This window comes from Panulirus ornatus, chromosome 19 (genome assembly GCF_036320965.1).
Source record: "Panulirus ornatus isolate Po-2019 chromosome 19, ASM3632096v1, whole genome shotgun sequence".
Classification (NCBI taxonomy): domain Eukaryota; kingdom Metazoa; phylum Arthropoda; class Malacostraca; order Decapoda; family Palinuridae; genus Panulirus; species Panulirus ornatus.
In genome coordinates, this window is record NC_092242.1 from 21,697,093 (window position 1) to 21,717,092 (window position 20,000).

At 42.0% G+C, this 20,000-nt stretch overlaps 1 protein-coding gene across 1 annotated transcript in view; it reads right to left on the reverse strand.

The window, feature by feature from the left end:
• The window catches only part of Dcr-2 (Endoribonuclease Dcr-2), a 173,398-nt gene that overhangs the window by 129,150 nt on the left and 24,248 nt on the right, over positions 1-20,000 (reverse strand). The window contains 1 exon segment of the mRNA XM_071673744.1: positions 8,101-8,244. Within this exon segment, the coding sequence (XP_071529845.1) occupies positions 8,101-8,244 (144 nt within the window).

Here is a 20,000-nt window from a genome sequence, read left to right on the forward strand (position 1 = left end):
AGAGGTAGTAAAAGCTTTGCGGAAGATGAAAGCCGGCAAAGCAGCAGGTGTGGATGGTATTGCGGTGGAATTTATTAAAAAAGGGGGTGACTGTATTGTTGACTGGTTGGTAAAGTTATTTAATGTATGTATGATTAATGGTGACGTGCCTGAGGATTGGCAGAATGCTTGCATAGTGCCATTGTACAAAGGCAAAGGGGTAAGAGTGAGTGCTCAAATTACAGAGGTATAAGTTTGTTGAGTATTCCTGGTAAATTATATGGGAGGGTATTGATTGAGAGGGTGAAGGCATGTACAGAGCATCAGACTGGGGAAGAGCAGTGTGGTTTCAGAAGTGGTAGAGGATGTGTGGATCAGGTGTTTGCTTTGAAGAATGTATGTGAGAAATACTTAGAAAAGCAAATGGATTTGTATGTAGCATTTATGGATCTGGAGAAGGCATATGATAGAGTTGATAGAGATGCTTTGTGGAAGGTATTAAGAATATATGGTGTGGGAGGCAAGTTGTTAGAAGCAGTGAAAAGTTTTTATCGAGGATGTAAGGCATGTGTACGTGTAGGAAGAGAGGAAAGTGATTGGTTCTCAGTGAATGTAGGTTTGCGGCAGGGGTGTGTGATGTCTCCATGGTTGTTTAATTTCTTTATGGATGGGGTTGTTAAGGAGGTGAATGCAAGAGTTTTGGAAAGAGGGGCAAGTATGCAGGCTGTTGTGGATGAGAGAGCTTGGGAAGTGAGTCAGTTGTTGTTCGCTGATGATACAGCGCTGTTGGTTGATTCATGTAAGAAACTGCAGAAGCTGCTGACTGAGTTTGGTAAAGTGTGTGAAAGAAGAAAGTTAAGAGTAAATGTGAATAAGAGCAAGGTTATTAGGTACAGTAGGGTTGAGGGTCAAGTCAATTGGGAGGTAAGTTTGAATGGAGAAAAGCTGGAGGAAGTGAAGTGTTTTAGATATCTGGGAGTGGATCTGGCAGCAGGTGGAATCATGGAAGCGGAAGTGAATCATAGGGTGGGGGAGGGGGCGAAAATTCTGGGAGCCTTGAAGAATGTTTGGAAGTCGAGAACATTATCTCGGAAAGCAAAAATGGGTGGGTATGTTTGAAGGAATAGTGGTTTCAACAATGTTGTATGGTTGCAAGGTGTGGGCTATGGATAGAGTTGTGCGCAGGAGGGTGGATGTGCTGGAAATGAGATGTTTGAGGACAATATGTGGTGTGAGGTGGTTTGATCTAGTAAGTAATGTAAGGCTGAGAGAGAGGTGTGGAAAAAGAGTGTGGTTGAGAGAGCAGAAGAGGGTGTTTTGAAATGGTTTGGGTATATGGAGAGAATGAGTGGGGAGAGATTGACCAAGAGGATATATGTGTCAGAGGTGGAGGGAACAATGAGAAGTGGGAGACCAAATTGGAGGTGGAAAGATGGAGTGAAAAAGATTGTGAGTGATCGGGGCCTGAACATGCAGGAGGGTGAAAGGCGTGCAAGGAATAGAGTGAATTGGAACGATGTGGTATACCGGGGTCAACGTGCTGTCAATATATTGAACCAGGGCATGTGAAGCGTCTGGGGTAAACCATGCAAAGTGTGTGGGGCCTGGATGTGGAAAGGGAGCTGTGGTTTCGGTGCATTATTACATGACAGCTAGAGACTGAGTGTGAACGAATGGGGCCTTTGGTGTTTTTCCTAGCGCTACCTCGCATACATGAGGGGGGAGGGGATTGTTATTCCATGTGTGGCGAGGTGGCGATGGGAACAAATAAAGGCAGACAGTATGAATTATGTACATGTGCATATGTGTATATGTCTGTGTGTGTGTATATATGTGTACAATGAGATGTATAGGTATGTATATTGTGCGTGTGTGGACATGTATGTATATACATGCGTATGTGGGCGGGTTGGGCCATTCTTTCGTCTATTTCCTTGCGCTCCCTCGCTAACGCGGGAGACAGCGACAAAGCAAAATAAATAAAATAAATAAATACATATCTATGCAGAAGCTGGTGACTGAGTTTGGTAAAGTGTGTGAAAGAAGAAAGTTAAGAGTAAATGTGAATAAGAGCAAGGTTATTAGGTACAGTAGGGTTGAGAGTCAAGTCAATTGGGAGGTAAGTTTGAATGGAGAAAATCTGGAGGAAGTAAAGTGTTTTAGATATCTGGGAGTGGATCTGGCAGTAGATGGAACCATGGAAGTGGAAGTGAATCATAGGGTTGGGGAGGGGGTGAAAATTTTGGGAGCCTTGAAGAATGTTTGGAAGTCAAGAACATTATCTCGGAAAGCAAAAATGGGTATGTTTGAAGGAATAGTGGTTCCAACAATGTTGTATGGCTGCAAGGCGTGGGCTATGGATAGAGTTGTGCGCAGGAGGGTGGATGTGCTGGAAATGAGATGTTTGAGGACAATATGTGGTGTGAGGTGGTTTGATCAAGTAAGTAATGTAAGGGTAAGAGAGATGTATGGAAATAAAAAGAGTGTGGTTGAGAGAGCAGAAGAGGGTGTTTTGAAATGGTTTGGGCACATGGAGAGAATGAGTGAGGAAAGATTGACAAAGAGGATATATGTGTCGGAGGTGGAGGGAACAACGAGAAGTGGGAGACCAAATTGGAGGTGGAAAGATGCAGTGAAAAACATTTTGAGTGATTGGGGCCTGAACATGCAGGAGGGTGAAAGGCGTGCAAGGAATAGAATGAATTGAAACGATGTGGTATACCGGGATTGACGTGCTGTCAATGGATTGAACCAGGGCATGTGAAGCGTCTGGGGTAAACCATGGAAAGTTGTGTGGGGCCTGGATGTAGAAAGGGAGCTGTGGTTTCGGTGCATTATTACATGACAGCTAGAGACTGATTATGAATGAATGGGGCCTTTGTTGTCTTTTCCTAGCGCTACCTCGCACACATGAGAGGGGAGGGGGTTGTTACTCCGTGTGTGGTGAGGAGGCGATGGGTATAAATAAAGGCAGACAGTATGAATTATGTACATGTGTATATATGTATATGTCTGTGTGTGTATATATATGTGTACATTGAGATGCATAGGTATGTATACTTGCGTGTGTGGACGTGTATGTATATACAAGTGTATGTGGGTGGGTTGGGCCATTCTTTCGTCTGTTTCCTTGTGCCACCTAGCTAAGGCAGGAGACAGCAACAAAGCAAAATAAATAAAAATATCTATTCATGTATTATACTTTGTCGCTGTCTCCCGGGTTAGCGAGGTAGCGCAAGGAGACAGACGAAAGAATGGCCCTAAACCACCCACATACACAAGTATAAACATACACGTCCATACACGCAAATATACATACCTATACATCTCAACGTATACATATATATACACACACAGACATATACATATATACACATGTACATAATTCATACTGTTTGCCCACATTCATTCCCATCACGACCCAGCCAAACATGAAATAACAAACCCCTCCCTCCGCATGTGCACGAGGTAGTGCTAGGAAAAGACAACAAAGGCCACATTTGTTCACACTCAGTCTCTAGCTGTCATGTATAATGCGCTGAAACCACAGCTCCCTTTCCACATCCAGGCCCCACAGAACTTTTCATGGTTTACCCCAGACGCTTCACATGCCCTGGTTCAATCCATTGACAGCACATCGACCCTGGTATAACACATCGTTCCAATTCACTCTACTCCTCGCATGCCTTTCACCTCTTGCATGTTCAGGCCCCAATCGCTCAAAATCTTTATCACTCCATCTTTCCACCTCCAATTTGGTCTCCCACTTATCCTCATACCCTCCACCTCTGACACATATATCCTCTTTGTCAATCTTTCCTCACTCATTCTCTCCACGTGACCAAACCATTCCAAAACACCGTCTTCAGCTCTCTCAACCACACTCTTTCTATTACCACACATCTCTCTTATACTTTCACTACTTACTTGGTCAAACCACCTCACACCACATATTGTCCTCAAACATCTCATTTCCAGCACATCCACCCTCCTCTGCACAACTCTATCTATAGCCCATGCCTCACAACCATATAACATTGTCAGACTCACTATTCCTTCAAACATACCCATTTTTGCTTTCTGAGATAATGTTCTCGTCTTCCACACATATTTCAACGCTCCCAGAACTTTAGCCCCCTCCCACACCCTAAGACTCACTTCAGCTTCCATGGTTCCATCTGCTGCCAAATCCACTCCCAGATATCTAAAACATTTCACTTCCTTTTTTTTTTCTTATTATACTTTATCGCTGTCTACCACATTAGCAAGGCAGTGCAAGGAAACAGACAAAAGATGGCTCAACCCACCCACATACACATGTATATACATACACGCCCACACACGCACATATACATATCTATACATTTCAACGTATACATACATATACATACACAGACATATACATATATACACATTTACATATTCATACTTTCTGCCTTCATCCATTCCTGTTGCCACCCCGCCACACATGAAATGGCACCCCCCTTCCCCTGCGCACACACAAGATAGCGCCAGGAAAAGACAACAAAGGCCACATTCATTCACACTCAGTCTCTAGCTGTCATGTGTAATGCACCAAAACCACAGCTCCCTATCCGTCTCCAGGTCGCACAAACCATTCCATGTTTTACCCCAGATGTTTCATATGCCCTGATTCAGTCTACTGACAGCACCTCGACCCCAGTATACCAAATCATTCTAATTCACTCAATTCCTTGCACACCTCTCTCTCTCTTGTATATTCAGGCCCTGATCACTCAAAATCTTTTTCACTCCATCTTTCCACCTCCAATTTGGTCTCCCACTTCTAATTGTACCCTTAACCTCTGACACATATCCTCTTTGTCAATCTGTCCTCACTCATTCTCTCCAGATATCCAAACCATTTCAACACACCCTCTTCTGCTGCCTCAACAACATTCTTTCTTATATCACACATCTCTCTAACCCTTTCATTACTTAATCAAAGCACTTCACATCACATACGGTCCTGAAACATTTCATTTCCAACACATCCACCCTCCTCCGTACAACCCTATCTACAGCCCATGCCGCACAACCATATAACATTGTTGAAACTACTATTCCTTCAAACATACCCATTTTTGCTCTCCAAAATCATGTTCTCTCTTTCCACACATTCTTCATCACTCCCAGAATCTTCGCCCCCTCCTCTATCCAGTGACTCACTTCTGCTTCCATGGTTCCAATCGCTGCTAAGCCCACTGCCATATATCTAAAACATTTCAATTACTCAAATTTTTCTCCATTTAAACTTACAGCCCCCTCAACTCTGCTGAACCTAAAAATCTTGTTCTTATTCACATCTACTCTGAACTTTTTCCTTTCACACACTTTTCTAAACTCAGTCACCAACTTCTGCAGTTTCTCACTTGAATCAGCCATCAATGCTGTGCTGAATCATTGTCAAACAACAACTGACTTACTTCCCAGACCCTCTCATCCCCAACAGACTGCATACTTGCCTCTCTCTCCAAAACTCTTGCATTTACCTCCCTAACAACCCCATCCATAACAAATTAAACAACCATGGAGACATCACACACTCCTGCCACAGACCGACCTTCACTGAGAACCATTCACTCTCCTTTCTTCCTACTCATACAAGTGCCTTACATTCTTGATAAAAACTTTTCACTGCTTCTAACTGCATACCTCCCACACCATATACTCTTAAGACCTTCCACAAAGCATCACTACCAACTCTATCATATGCCTTCTCCAGATCCATAAGTGCTACAGACAAATCCATCCATTTTTCTAAGTATTTCTCACACACATTTTCCAAAGCAAACACCTGATCCACACATTCTCTACCACTTCTGAAACCACACTGCTCTTCCCCAATCTGATGCTCTGTACATGCCTGCACCCTCTCAACTGATACCCTCCCATACAATTTTCCAGGAATACTCAACAAACTTATGCCTCCGTAGTTTGAACACTCACCTTTATCCCCTTTGCCTCTGCACAATGGCACTGTACATGCATTCCATCAATCCTCAGGTACTTCAACATGATCCATACATACACAGAATATCCTTATCAACCAATCAACAACAGAGTCACCCCCTTTCTTAATAAATTCTACTGCAATACCATCCAAACCCACCGCCTTGCGGGATTTAATCTTCCACAAAGCTTTCACTACCTCTTCTCTCTTAACCAAACCATTCTACCTGACCTTCTCACTTCACACACCACCCCAACCAAAACACCCTACATCTGCCACTCTATATCAGACTCATTTAACAAATCTTCTAAATATTTACTCCATCTCCCTCTTACTTCATCACTATCTCTTACCACTTCCCCACTTGCCCCCCTTCACCCATGTTCCAATTTGTTCTCTTGTCTTATGCAAGTTATCTACCTTCTTCAAAAACATCTTTTTATTCTCCCTAAAATTTAATGATGCTCTCTCACAACAGCTCTCATTTGCCTTCTTTTTCAATCCTTGTACCTTCCTCTTGACCTTCCGCCACTTTCTTTTACACATTTCCTGTCATTTGCACTCCTTCCTCGTAAGTATTGTCCAAATGCCTCTCTTTTCTCTTCAGCAAACAACTCTACTTTTTCATCCCACCACTCACTACCCTTTCTAATCTGCCCACCTCCCACCTTTCTCATACCAAATCCATCTATTGCACATGACATCACTGCTTCCCTAAATACATCCCATTCCTCATCCACTCCCCTCATGTCATTTGCTCTCATATTTTTCCATTCTACACTCAATCTCTCCTAGTAATTCCTCGCACAAGTTAGTTTTCTTTAAGTGTACAGATGATTAAATGATCATGTCAAGAGGGAGAGTGCAGCACAGTGTCCAGGATAAAGTCTTGTTCCCAAATTCATGTGATATCTAAAGAGGAAATCTTATATGGAGTCACTACCAACTGAAATTCAACACAACACCAAATGTGTGAATGGCAACACTTGAAGATATCTATTTGTTAGACACTATAAAAGGTACCCCCTCCCCAAATTCCATAACACCTCGAAGGAAATCTGAACCATGACAATATAGTACTGAACTTGAAAAGAACTCAACAATGTCATAAAATCATCCCGTGAGAACAATCTTAAGCCTAGTTTTTGTACTAAACTTGATAAGAGATATGTCAGGGACTAGATTATTCTGAAACCAATGCCTGTATTATACCATATAGCAGGCTGAGAGACAATCCTAAGGATAAACTAGGAGCATTAGGGATAAGAAGCAGGTTGTAACATCAAGCAGAAATATTAAGTAGACACATGAGGTTGAAGCAGTTGGTAGGAAAGTTATGCAGGAGCCTTTGAAACTACTGCATTAAAGTTGCCCTGTAATGGTGGGCTGTTAAGGGTAAGGCACTAAAGGATAAGAAGCGGCACTGGAGTTCAACAGCTATGGAGATTCTTTTGCCATGGCCACCCTCTTGAAAGAGCCCCTAAAGGGAATAAGCATATTCTAGATTATGATTTCAGCTCAAGTACTTAGACTGGACCACTAAAAAGATGCATGAGGGCATACAACAGAGGTGGCCAACCCATAAAAAGAATAGAATCAGAACACTCGACTTAGATGACTGACACAAAAATTAGAATGTTTTAGGCTTTCCTTGCTTTGAGGTAAGCCATGAAATTAGCTATATATTCCAAACATTGATGACTGAATTAATTATGAATAAAAGACAAGAATCAAATACCCATGCGGCCTGGCTCCATGCATGCCACACCTCCCAAAACCCACTTAGATTAGTCATACCCAGAGTTTTACTGAGCACAGATGTGTCGTTCTGATCACTGGAGCATACACCCCTGTATACATCTGCCACTTTTTAACATCTATTCTTAGAACCATAAAGCTTCACTCAAACATCCTGTATCTATACTGAATTCTGACACATCACATCAAGGGGGAGGAAAAGAAATCTGTGCATCCTGCATATACTGTACATCTACCACAAAATTTACTACATATAAATTTGTATTGAAAATCTAAATTAACAAAGTTATTCTTCCAATCAATTTCAGTGGATTAAGACATATTGATAATTATGACAAGAATTGCAAAGAAATAAATGAAGTGATACTTTCCACAAGCTACTTTCTTACCTCATGAGCATGTTCCTTAATGAGAAGAATAGATATGAATGTCTTTCCTGATCCTGTGCCAAGAACAAGAATGGAATTCTGCTTCTTAGCGCACTCAAACAACTCCAACTGGTATGCTCTGGGCTTAAAGTCAGCATGATCTTCCTATGAAATTGTTACAAAAGTAGTTAATCAAGCTCAAGACAAAATTAACAATTCTTACAGATATTCCAAGTTTAAAATTCAAAGATTTTTTTGGTTCACTGATTCCAGTGTTACTGAGGTAATGCCAGCAGGAAAAGGAAAAAGCACACTTACTTTCACATACACTATCTGACACGTATAATACACCAAAATCAGAGCCCCCTCTCCAAAGTTATGCCACACAAACCTTTTATATCATTTGCTTTCTCCAAATCCATAAATGCCACATACTAATCCTTCGGCTTATTTGAGTTTTTTTGCACACATTCTCTAAAGTACACATCTGATACAAATATCCTCTACCACTATTGAAAACACAATGTTCCTCCCTACTGTGATGCTCAGTGTATGCCACCACCTCTCAATCATCACTCTTCCATACAACTTACCAGGTTCACTTAACAAACTTATACCTCTGTCACTTAAACATTTAACCTTATCCTCCTCACCTTTATACAACAGCACTATACAATTATTCTGGGAATCCTCAGGCACCTTACCATGATCCATACATCTACTCATAATCCTGACTAACTAATAAACTCAGCAATCCCCTTTCTGAAGAAATTCAATTGCAAAACCATCCACATTTCATTTTATATGAGGCTTTCAACCACCTCTGTACTTTTCACCTTGACTCTCATTCTGCACACCTCCCCAACCCAAAAACCCCATATCTACCACTTTCACATAAACACATTCATTTGGCCTTCAAAGTATTCACTGTGTCTCCACCTTACTTGTGCCTACTACCACTTCACAGATTATCCTATTTGTTTTCTTGTCTTTCTCACAAATTAACCACCTTCCAAAATATTTTCTTAAATCTTCTCCACTAAGTTTACTGATGTTCACTCACAACCTACTCTACTATCCCATCATCAAACACTTTCAATAGTCCTTCAAAATACTCACTACATCTCACCTCATCAATACCAGTTATCACTTCCTTATTTGCCCCCCTCTCCAAAGTTCCCATTTGCTCTCCTTTTTTTTTTTTTGCACACCGTTAACCTTCGAAAACAATTCATTCTCCCTGAAGTTTGTTGATACCACTCACATCAACTCTCACCTGCCTTCTTTTTAAACCCCTACACCTTCCTCTTGACCTACTACCACTTTCTCTTTCACATCTCACAAACATTTGCACTTATTCCTGTGTGTACCACACATACACCTCTCTTTTCTCTTTCACAAGCAACTTAACTTTGTCATCCAACCAATCACCATCCTTTCTAACCAGCCCATCTCCCATCATATTCATGCCGCATGCATCTCTCCCGCATACCAAAACTGCTCCACTAATTACCTCCCACTCTTCATCCACTCCCCAAGCTTCATTCACTCTCATCTTTTGCTATTCTACAATCAATCTCTTCTGGTATAGGGTGTTTTGGTCAAGGTGGTGTGCAAAGTGAGAGGGTTAGGGAGAAGGATTTGGTTAACACAGAAGAGGTAGCAAAATTTTTACAGAAGATGAAAGCCGGCAAGGCAGTGGTTTTGGATGTTATTGCAGTGGTATCTATTAAAAAAGGGGGTGACTGTAACTGTTAACTGGTTGGTAAAGTTATTTAATGTATGTATGACTCATGGTGAGGTGCCTGAGGATTGGCAAAATGGTTGCACAGTGCCACTGTACAAAGGTAAAGGGAATAAAAGTGAGTGCTCAAATTACAGAGGTATAAGTTTGTTGGGTATTACTGGGAAATCATATGGGAGGGTATTGATTGAGAGGGTGAAGGCATGTACAGAGCATCAGATTGGGTAAAAGCAGTGTGGTTTCAGAAGTGGTAGAGGATGTGTGGATCAGGTGTTTCCTTTGAAGAATGTATGTGAGAAATACTTAGAAAAGCAAATGGATTTGTATGTAGCATTTATGGATCTGGAGAAGGCATATGATAGAGTTGATAGAGATGCTCTGTGGAAGGTATTAAGAATATATGGTGTGGGAGGTAGGTTGTTAGAAGCAGTGAAAAGTTTTTATTGAGGATGTAAGGAATGTGTAAGTGTAGGAAGAGAAGAAAGTGATTGGTTCTCAGTGAATGTTGGTTTTTGGCAGGGGTGCATGATGTCTCCATGGTTGTTTCATTTGTTCATGGATGGGGTTGTTAGGGAGGTGAATGCAAGAGTTTTGGAAAGAGGGACAAGTATGCAGTCTGTTGTGGATGAAAGAGCTTGTGAAATGAGTCAGTTGATGTTCGCTGATGATACAGCACTGGTGGCTGATTCATGTGAGAAACTACAGAAGCTGGTGACTGAGTTTGGTAAAGTGTGTAAAAGAAGAAAGCTGAGAGTATGTGAATAAGAACAAGGTTGTTAGGTTCAGTAGGGTTGAGGGACATGTCAATTGGGAGGTAAGCTTTAATGGAGAAAAACTGGAGGAAGTGAAGTGTTTTAGATATCTGGGAGTGGATTTGGCAGCGGATAGAACCATGGAAGCGGAAGTGAATCATAGGGTGGGGGAGAAGGCAAAAGTTCTGGGTGTTAAAGAATGTGTGGAAGTCGAAAACGTTATCTTGAAAAGCAAAAATGGGTATGTATGAAGGAATAGTGGTTCCAACAATGATCTATGGTTGCAAGGCGTTGCCTATAGATAGAGTTGTGCAGAGGAGGGTGGATGTGCTGGAAATGAGATGTCTGAAGGCAATATGTGGTGTGAGGTGGTTTGATCGAATAAGTAATGAAAGGGTAAGAGAGATGTGAGGTAATAAAAAAGTGTGGTTGAGAGAGCAGAAGAGGGTGTGTTGAAATGGTTTGGTCACATGGAGAGAATGAGTGAGGAAAGATCGACAGAGGATATATGTGTCAGAGGTGGAGGGAACAGAGAAGTGGGAGACCAAATTGGAGGTGGAAAGATGGAGTGAAAAAGATTTTGAGTGAGCAGGGCCTGAACATGCAGGAGGGTGAAAGGCGTGCAAAAAATAGAGTGAATTGGAACAATGTGGTATACCAGGGTCAACGTGCTGTCAATGGATTGAACCAGGGCATGTGAAGCATCTGGGGTACACCATGGAAAGATATGTGGGGCATGGATGTGGAAAGGGAGCTGTGGTTTCGGTGCATTATACATGACAGCTAGAGACTGAGTATGAACGAATGTGGCCTTTGTTGTCTTTTCCTAGCGCTACCTCGCACACATGCGGGGGAAGGGGGTTGTTATTTCATGTGTGGCAGGGGGGCCACGGGAATGAATAAGGGCAAACAGTATGAATTATGTACATGTGTACAAATGTATATGTCTGTGTGTGTGTATATATATGTATACATTGAGATGTATAGGTATGTACATGAGCGTGTGTGGACGTGTATGTATATACATGTGTATGTGGATGGGTGGGCCATTCTTTCATCTGTTTCATTGCGATACCTCGCTAACGCGGGAGACATCGACAAATTATAATAATTAAAAAATAATATTCATTTCAACATATACATACATATACATACACAGACATATACATATATAGACATGTACATGTTCATACTTCCTGCCTTCATCCATTCCTGACACCACCCCACATCTCGCGAAACAGCATCCCCATCCCCCCAAAATCGAGGCAGCAACAGGAAAAGACAAAAAAAGGCCACATTTGTTCACACTCAGTCTCAAGCTGTCATGTATAATGCACCAAAACCAGAGCTCCCTTTAACCGAGACACTTCACATGCCCAGGTTCAATCCATTGACAGCACGTCGACCCCGGTATATCGCATTGTTCCAATTCAATCTATTCCTTACACACCTTTCACCCTCCTGTATGTTCAGGCCCAGATCACTCAAAATCTTTTTCATTCCTTCCTTCCACTTCCAATTTGGTATCCTGCTTCTCCTTCCCTCCACTTCTGACACATACATCCTCTTTGTCAATCTTCCCTAACTCATTCTCTCCATGTGTCCAAACCATTTCAACACATCCTCTTCTGCTCTCTCAACCACACTCTTCTTATTACCACACATCCCTCTTCCCCTTTCATTACTTACTCAATTTCAATTTTTGATTACTCAATTTCATTTTCAAAACACCCTCTTCTGCTCTCTCAACCACGCTCTTTTTATTTCCACACATCTCTCTTACCCTTCCATTACTTTCTCGATCAGACCACCTCACACCACACATTGTCCTCAAACATCTCATTTCCAGCACATCCACCCTCCTGCGCACAACTCTATCCATAGCCCATGCCTCGCAACCATACAACATTGTTGGAACCACTATTCCCTCAAACATACCCATTTTTGCTTTCCGAGATAATGTTCTCGACTTCCACACATTCTTCAAGGCTCCCAGGATTTTCGCCCCCTCCCCACCCTATGATTCACTTCCGCTTCCATGGTTCCATCCGCTGCCAGATCCACTCCCAGATATCTAAAACACTTCACTTCCTCCAGTTTTCTCCAAACTCACCTCCCAATTGACTTGACCCTCAATCCTACTGTACCTAAAAACCTTGCTCTTATTCACATTTACTCTTAACTTTCTTCTTTCACACACTTTACCAAACTCAGTCACCACCTTCTGCAGTTTCTCACATGAATCAGCCACCAGCGCTGTATCATCAGCGAACAACAACTGACTCACTTCCCAAGCTCTCTCATCCACAACAGACTTCATACTTGCCCCTCTTTCCAAAACTCTTGCATTCACCTCCCCAACAACCCCATCCATAAACAAATTAAACAACCATGGAGACATCACACACCCCTGCCGCACACCTACATTCACTGAGAACCAATCACTTTCCTCTCTTCCTACACGTACACATGCCTTACATCCTCGATAAAAACTTTGGGCACATGGAGAGAATGAGTGAGGAAAGATTGACCAAGAGGATATATGTGTCAGAGATGGAGGGAACGAGGAGAAGTGGGAGACCAAATTGGAGGTGGAAAGATGGTGTGAAAAAGATTTTGAATGATCGGGGCTTGAACATGCAGGAGGGTGAAAGGTGGGCAAGGAATAGAGTGAATTGGATCGATGTGGTATACCGGAGTTGACGTGCTGTCAATGGATTGAATCAGGGCATGTGAAGCGTCTGGGGTAAACCATGGAAAGTTGTGTGGGGCCTGGATGTGGAAAGGGAGCTGTGGTTTCAGGCATTATTGCATGGCAGCTAGAGACTGAGTGTGAACAAATGGGGCCTTTGTTGTCTTTTCCTAGCGCTACCTCGCACACATAAGGGTGGAGGGGGATGGTATTACATGTGTGGCGAGGTGGCGATGGGAATGAATAAAGGCAGATAGTGTGAATTGTGTGCATGGGTATATATGTATGTGTCTGTGTGTATATATATATATGTGTACATTAGGATGTATAGGTATGTATATTTGCGTGTGTGGATGTGTATGTATATACATGTGTATGGGGGTGGATTGGGCCATTTCTTTCGTCTGTTTCCTTGCGCTACCTCGCAAACGCAGGAGACAGAAAAAAAGCCAAATAAATATAAATAATTTCATTTTCAACACGTCCACCCTCTTCTGCAAAACGCTATCCATAGCCCATGCCTAGCAACCATATAACATTGTTTGAACAACTATTTCTTCGAACATACCCATATACATATATACATATTCCTATGAGTCAACAGGGAAAATGAAACACGATAAGTTCCCAAGTGCACTTTCATGTAATAATCACATCATCAGGGAAGACACATGAGAGAAATATAAGTCAGTTAATATACATCGAAGAGACAAAGCTAGGACGCCATTTGGTAAACATGCATGTTTACCAAATTGCGTCGGAGCTTCGACTTCGATGTATATCAACTGACTTATATTTCTCTCTTCTATCTCCACTGATGATGTGATTATTACATGAAAATGCACTTGGGAACTTATCATGTTTCATTTTCCCTGTGAACTCATAGGAATATCTTGATCACGCACAAATCTGCAATCCTTTCCAATATCTATTTTATTTAATTATTTTGCTTTGTTGCTGTCTCCTGCATTAGCGAGGTAGCGCAAGGACACAGACGAGAGAATAACCCAACCCACCAACATAAACATATATATATATATATATATATATATATATATATATATATATATATATATATATATATATGTATGTATATTTGCGTGTGTGGACGTATGTATATACATGTGTATGGGGGGGGTTGGGCCATTTCTTTCGTCTGTTTCCTTGCGCTACCTCGCAAACGCGGGAGACAGCGACAAAGTATAATAAAATAAAATAATAATAATATATATATATATATATATATATATATATAATTTGTTTATGGATGGGGTTGTTAGGGAGGTAAATGCAAGAGTCCTGGAAAGAGGGGCAAGTATGAAGTCTGTTGGGGATGAGAGAGCTTGGGAAGTGAGTCAGTTGTTGTTCGCTGATGATACAGCGCTGGTGGCTGATTCATGTGAGAAACTGCAGAAGCTGGTGACTGAGTTTGGTAAAGTGTGTGGAAGAAGAAAGTTAAGAGTAAATGTGAATAAGAGCAAGGTTATTAGGTACAGTAGGGTTGAGGGTCAAGTCAATTGGGAGGTGAGTTTGAATGGAGAAAAACTGGAGGAAGTGAAGTGTTTTAGATATCTGGGAGTGGATCTGTCAGCGGATGGAACCATGGAAGCGGAAGTGGATCATAGGGTGGGGGAGGGGGCGAAAATTTTGGGAGCCTTGAAAAATGTGTGGAAGTCGAGAACATTATCTCGGAAAGCAAAAATGGGTATGTTTGAAGGAATAGTGGTTCCAACAATGTTGTATGGTTGCGAGGCGTGGGCTATGGATAGAGTTGTGCGCAGGAGGATGGATGTGCTGGAAATGAGATGTTTGAGGACAATGTGTGGTGTGAGGTGGTTTGATCGAGTAAGTAACGTAAGGGTAAGAGAGATGTGTGGAAATAAAAAGAGCGTGGTTGAGAGAGCAGAAGAGGGTGTTTTGAAATGGTTTGGGCACATGGAGAGAATGAGTGAGGAAAGATTGACCAAGAGGATATATGTGTCGGAGGTGGAGGGAACGAGGAGAAGAGGGAGACCAAATTGGAGGTGGAAAGATGGAGTGAAAAAGATTTTGTGTGATCGGGGCCTGAACATGCAGGAGGGTGAAAGGAGGGCAAGGAATAGAGTGAATTGGAGCGATGTGGTATACAGGGTTTGACGTGCTGTCAGTGGATTGAATCAAGGCATGTGAAGCGTCTGGGGTAAACCATGGAAAGCTGTGTAGGTATGTATATTTGCGTGTGTGGACGTGTGTATGTACATGTGTATGGGGGGGGGGTTGGGCCATTTCTTTCGTCTGTTTCCTTGCGCTACCTCGCAAACGCGGGAGACAGCGACAAAGTATAAAAAAAAAAAAAAAAAAATATATATATATATATATATATATATATATATATATATATATATATATATATATATATATATATATACGTCCACACACGCAAATATACATACCTATACATCTCAAAGTATACATATATATACATACACACAGACATATACATATGTACATAATTCATAATGTCTGCCTTTATTCATCCTCATCGGCACCCTGCCACACATGAAATAACAACAGCCTCCCCCCCCCTCCCCCATGCACGCGAGGTAGCGCTAGGAAAAGACAGCGAAGGCCACATTCGTTCACACAGTCTCTAGCTGTCATGTAATAATGCACCGAAACCACAGCTCATATTCCACATCCAGGCACTACAAAACTTTCCATGATTTACCAGAGATGCTTCACATGCCATGGTTCAATCCATTGACAGCACGTCAACCACGGTATACCACATCGTTCCAATTTACTCTATTCCTTACATACCTTTCACCCTCCTGCATGTTCAGGCCCTGATCACTCAAAATCCTTTTCATGGAATCTTTCCACCTCCAATTTGGTCTCACACTTCTCGTTCCCTCCACCTCCGACACATATATCCTCTTGGTCAATCTTTCCTCACTCATTCTCTCAATGTGACCAAACCATTTCAAAACACCCTCTTCTGCTCTCTCAACCACACTATTTTTATTTCCACACATCTCTCTTACCATATCATTACTTACTCGATCAAACCACCTCACACCACATATTGTCCTCAAACATCTCATTTCCAGCACATCCACCCTCCTGCGCACAACTCTATCCATAGCCCATGCCTCGCAACCATACAACATTGTTGGAACCACTATTCCTTCAAACATACCCATTTTTGCTTTACGAGATAATGTTCTCGACTTCCACACATTTTTCAACGCTCCTAGAACTTTCGCCCCCTCCCCCAACCTATAATTCACTCCCAATTCCATGGTTCCATCCACTGCCAAATCCACTCCCAGATATCTAAAACACTTCACTTCCTCCAGTTTTTCTCCATTCAAACTTACCTTCCAATTGAATTGACCCTCAACCCCACTGTACCTAATAACCTTGCTCTTATGCACATTTACTATCAGCTTTCTTCTTTCACACACTTTACCAAACTCAGTCACCAGCTTCTGCAGTTTCTCACATGGATCAGCCAACAGCGCTGTATCATCAGCGAACAACAACTGACTCACTTCCCAAGCTCTCTCATCCATAACAGACTGCATACTTGCCCCTCTTTCCAAACTCTTGCATTCACCTCCCTAACAACCCCATCCATAAACAAATTAAACAACCATGGAGACATCACACACCCCTGCCGCAAACCTACATTCACTGAGAACCAATAACTTTCCTCTCTTCCTACACGTACACATGCCTTACATCCTCAATAAAAACTTTTCACTGCTTCTAACAACTTGCCTCCCACACCATATATTCTTAATACCTTCCACACAGCATCTCTATCAATTCTGTCATATTTCTTCTCCAGATCCAAAAATGCTACATACAAATCCATTTGCTTTTCTAAGTATTTCTCACATACATTCTAGCAAACACCTGATCCAAACATCCTCTACCACTTCTAAAACCACACTGCTTTTACCCAATCTGATGCTCTGTACATGCCTTCACCCTCTCCATCAATACCCTCCCATACAATTTACCAGGAATACTCAACAAACTTATACCTCGGTAATTTGAGCACTCACTCTTATCCCCTTTGCCTTTGTACAATGGCACTATGCAAGCATTTCGCCAATCCTGAGGCACCTCACCATGAATCATTTATTTTTATTTATTTTGCTTTGTCGCTGTCTCCCGCGTTAGCGAGGTAGTGCAAGGAAACGGACGAAAGAATGGCCCAACCCGCCCCCATACACGTGTATAACTACACGTCCACACACGCAAATTTTTTTTTTTTTGCTTTGTCGTTGTCTCCCGCGTTTGCGAGGTAGCGCAAGGAAACAGACGAAAGAAATGGCCCAACCCACCCCCATACACATGTATATACATACGTCCACACACGCAAATATACATACCTACACAGCTTTCCATGGTTTACCCCAGACGCTTCACATGCCTTGATTCAATCCACTGACAGCACGTCAACCCCGGTATACCACATCACTCCAATTCACTCTATTCCTTGCCCTCCTTTCACCCTCCTGCATGTTCAGGCCCCGATCACACAAAATCTTTTTCACTCCATCTTTCCACCTCCAATTTGGTCTCCCTCTTCTCGTTCCCTCCACCTCTGACACATATACCCTCTTGGTCAATCTTTCCTCATTCATTCTCTCCATGTGACCAAACCATTTCAAAACACCCTCTTCTGCTCTCTCAACCACACTCTTTTTATTTCCACACATCTCTCTTACCCTTACATTGCTTACTCGATCAAACCACATCACACCACATATTGTACTCAAACATCTCAACACCATGAATCATACAAACATTAAATCACCTTACCAACCACTCAACAATACAGTTACCCCCTTTTGTAATAAATTCAACTGCAATACCATCCAAACCCGTTGCCTTGCCAGCTTTCATCTTCCGCAAAGCTTTTACTACCTCTTCTCTGTTTACCAAATCATTTTCCCCAATCCTCTCACTTTGCACACCACCTCCAGAACACCCTGTATCTGCCACTCTATCATTCAACAAACCCTCAAAATACTCACTCCATCTCCTTCTCACATCACCACTACTTGTTATCACCTTCCCATTTCCCCCATCACTGAAGTTCCCATTTCTTCTCTCGTCTTACGCAATTTATTTACCTCCTTCCAAAACATAATTTTATTCTCCCTAAAATTTAATGATACCCTCTCACCCATACTCTCATTTGCCCTCTTTTTCACCTCTTGCACCTTTCTCTTGACCTCTTGTCTCTTTCTTTTATACATCTCCCACTCATTTGCATCATTTCCCAGCAAAACTCATCCAAATGCCTCTCTCTTCTCTTTCACTAACAATCTTACCTCTTCATCCCACCACGCACTACCCTTTCTAATCTGCCCACCTTCCACGCTTCTCATGCCACAAGCATCTTTTGCGCAAGCCATCACTGCTTCTCTAAATACATCCCATTCCTCCCCCACTCCCCTTACCTCCTTTGTTCTCACCCTTTTCCATTCTGTACTCAGTCTCTCCTGGTACTTCCTCATATAAGTCTCCTTTCCAAGCTCACTTACTCTCACCACCCTCTTCACCCCAACATTCTCTCATCTTTTCTGAAAACCCCCACAAATCTTCACCTTCACCTACACAAGATAATGATCAGACATCCCTCCAGTTGCACCTCTCAGCACATTAACATCCAAAAGTCTCTCTTTTGCGCGCCTATCAAATAACACGTAATCCAATCACGCTCTCTGGCCATCTCTCCTACTTACATATGTATACTTAAGTATATCTCTTTTTAAACCAGGTATTCCCAATCACCAGTCCTTTTTCAGCACATAAATCTACAAGCTCTTCACCATTTCCATTTACAACGCTGAACACCCCATTTACCCCAGTTATTCCCTCAACTTCCACATTACTTATCTTTGCATTCAAATCACCCATCACTATAACCCAGTCTCGTCCATCAAAACTACTAACACACTCATTCAGCTGCTCCCAAAACACTTGCCTCTCATGATCTTTCTTCTCATGCCCAGGTGCATATGCACCAATAATCAACCATCTCTCGCCATTAACTTTCAGTTTTACCCATATCAATCTAGAGTTTACTTTCATACACTCTATCACATACTCCCACCACTCGTGTTTCAGGAGTAGTGCTACTACTTTCCTTGCTCTTGTCCTCTCACTAACCCCTGACAAAGACATTCCCAAACCACTCTTCCCCTTTACCCTTTAGCTTTATTTCAATCAGAGCCAAAACATCCAGGTCTCTTACCTCAAACTTACTACCTATCTCTCCTTTTTTCTCATCTCGGTTACATCCACACACATTTTGACACCCAAATGTGAGCTTTAGAGGAGAATGAGCACTCTCCGCGTGACTCCTTCTTCTGTTTCCCCTTTATATATATATATATATATATATATATATATATATATATATATATATATATATATATAATATATATATATATGTTTGAGGACAATGTGTGGTGTGAGGTGGTTTGATCGAGTGAGTAACGTAAGGGTAAGAGAGATGTGTGGAAATAAAAATAGCGTGGTTGAGAGAGCAGAACAGGGTGTTTTGAAGTGGTTTGGGCACATGGAGAGGATGAGTGAGGAAAGATTGACCAAGAGGATATATGTGTCGGAGGTGGAGGGAACAAGGAGAAGAGAGAGACCAAATTGGAGGTGGAAAGATGGAGTGAAAAAGATTTTGTGTGATCGGGGCCTGAACATGCAGGAGGGTGAA